This window comes from Myripristis murdjan, chromosome 16 (genome assembly GCF_902150065.1).
Source record: "Myripristis murdjan chromosome 16, fMyrMur1.1, whole genome shotgun sequence".
Taxonomy (NCBI): Eukaryota; Metazoa; Chordata; class Actinopteri; order Holocentriformes; family Holocentridae; genus Myripristis; species Myripristis murdjan.
Genome location: NC_043995.1, coordinates 34479671 through 34482170, shown reverse-complemented (window position 1 = coordinate 34482170; position 2500 = coordinate 34479671). Strand labels below are relative to the sequence as shown.

The 2500-nt window shown below is 48.1% G+C and overlaps 1 protein-coding gene across 1 annotated transcript in view; it reads left to right on the top strand.

Annotated features, from left to right (window-relative positions):
• dcst1 (DC-STAMP domain containing 1) overlaps positions 1–2500 on the top strand; it is a 16942-nt gene that overhangs the window by 6681 nt on the left and 7761 nt on the right. Inside the window, exons 3-5 of the mRNA XM_030073217.1 lie at positions 1912–2063; positions 2143–2217; positions 2326–2454. Of these exons, the coding sequence (XP_029929077.1) occupies positions 1912–2063; positions 2143–2217; positions 2326–2454 (356 nt within the window). The remainder of the gene's footprint in view (positions 1–1911; positions 2064–2142; positions 2218–2325; positions 2455–2500) is intronic.

The window sequence follows — 2500 nt, the reverse complement described above, 5'->3', positions numbered from 1 at the left end:
GTGATATTCCACATTAAAAATAGATTCCGTTTTATTTGGCTAATTCCGCTTCCGATTCTGTGATCGCTGAAATTATCAGGCCCCACAGTGTTTACATTAACGATAACAGGAGGGTCGTTTTCACAGGCTTGAACAAAAAAAGGGATTAAATATAATCTTGCCCAGGTACCTTTCTCCTCCCGTCTCTCTCCCTCTGCGAGCGGGCAGCAGCAGAATCAAACAGGCAGGTGACTCCGGTGTTCATTTTTCAAAATAAAGTTAATTGCAGTGTTATGTACCATTTCATGATATTTAAATTATCATTTCAAACTCTGATTACAGTAAGTATATGTGCGCAAATATAGGCTATATACACTATATTACCAAAAGTATTCGCTCACCTGCCTTTACTCATACTATGAACTGAAGTGCCATCCCATTCCTAACCCATAGAGTTCAATATGATGTCGGTCCACCTTTTGCAGCTATTACAGCTTCAACTCTTCTGGGAAGACTGTCCACAAGGTTGAGGAGAGTGTTTATAGGAATTTTTGACCATTCTTCCAAAAGCGCATTGGTGAGGTCACACACTGATGTTGATCGAGAAGGCCTGGCTCTCAGTCTCCGCTCTAATTCATCCCAAAGGTGTTCTATCGGGTTCAGGTCAGGACTCTGTGCAGGCCAGTCAAGTTCATCCACACCAGACTCTGTCATCCATGTCTTTATGGACCTTGCTTTGTGCACTGGTGCACAGTCATGTTGGAAGAGGAAGGGGCCCGCTCCAAACTGTTCCCACAAGGTTGGGAGCATGGAATTGTCCAAAATGTTTTGGTATCCTGAAGCATTCAAAGTTCCTTTCACTGGAACTAAGGGGCCAAGCCCAGCTCCTGAAAAACAACCCCACACCATAATTCCTCCTCCACCAAATTTCACAGTCGGCACAATGCAGTCTGAAATGTACCGTTCTCCTGGCAACCTCCAAACCCAGACTCGTCCATCAGATTGCCAGATGGAAAAGCGTGATTCATCACTCCAGAGAACGCGTCTCCACTGCTCTAGAGGCCAGTGGCGGCGTGCTTTACACCATTGCATCCGACGCTTTGCATTGCACTTGGTGATGTGTGGCTTGGCTGCAGCTGCTCGGCCATGGAAACCCATTCCATGAAGCTCTCTGCGTACTGTACTTGGGCTAATCTGAAGGTCACATGAAGTTTGTAGCTCTGTAGCAATTGACTGTGCAGAAAGTCGGCGACCTCTTTGCACTATGCGCTTCAGCATCCGCTGACCCCTCTCCGTCACTTTACGTGGCCTACCACTTCGTGGCTGAGTTGCTGTTGTTCCCAAACGCTTCCATTTTGTTATAATAGAGCTGACAGTTGACTGTGGAATATTTAGGAGCGAGGAAATTTCACGACTGGATTTGTTGCACAGGTGGCATCCTATGACAGTTCCACGCTGGAATTCACTGAGCTCCTGAGAGCGGCCCATTCTTTCACAAATGTCTTGTTTCACAGTCTGCATGCCTGAGTGCTTGATTTTATACACCTGTGGCCAGGCCAAGTGATTAGGACACCTGATTCTGATCATTTGAATGGGTGAGCGAATACTTTTGGTAATATAGTGTATATGTGTATGTATATCCATTCATACAATATACTTTAAGTTGTTTGACATCTGAAAAAAAAAATCATTCCGAAGGCGTGGCGACTTTTATTTTGCCGTGGCGCATACAGCCTCATGTTTCATTTTTACTCATCATCATTCAGGTGACTCATTGTCATTCAGGTGACTCATTGTCATTCAGGTGACTCATCATCCTTCAGGTGATTGGTGGGTACTGGCTCACCTGGCCAGGTGAACTGTCAGCTCTCCTGTCAGTTGTTTGCTGGTTGGTTGTTTTTGAAAGCTGCAGCTTTGTGTTGAAGAGTGAAGGTGTGTTTGTGGGCGTGTCCCTGCAGCGCTGGAGCGCCTCAGTCTGGCCTTCCTGCCGCCGCCCGCCCATCGCTTCCTGTTCGGCCAATCAGAGGAGTTTCCTGCGGCCCGCATGGCGCTCGGCGCTCTGTTTGGGCTGCTGAGCGGAGCAGGTCAGTCACGTCAATGCGCCGCTTTATTTCACCGCCGACCGCGTGGCGCTGTGGTCATGTGACCTCTGTCTGTCCCCAGGGCTGTTTGTGGGCGTCGCCCACAGGTTCCCGCTGACCTTTGACCTCCAGCTGACAGCAGGAAGTCTGATTGTTGGTGAGTGAAGCACTTCCTGTTTTCACTTGTAATCATCTAGTTTACTGATGTTACATACCTGTGTGTGTGTGCGTGTGTGTGTGTGTGTGCGTGCATGTGTGTGTGTAGTGTTGTGTATTGTGGGCGGAGCATTCTCCACCTCGTTCCGCTGCTCGGTTCTCCTGATGTTTCCCAGCATGCTCAGCTCTCGTGGCAGAACCTACCTGATGCTGTTTATCCTGTCTGTGCTGCACAGAGGTACACACACACACACACACACACACACACACACACACACGCACAC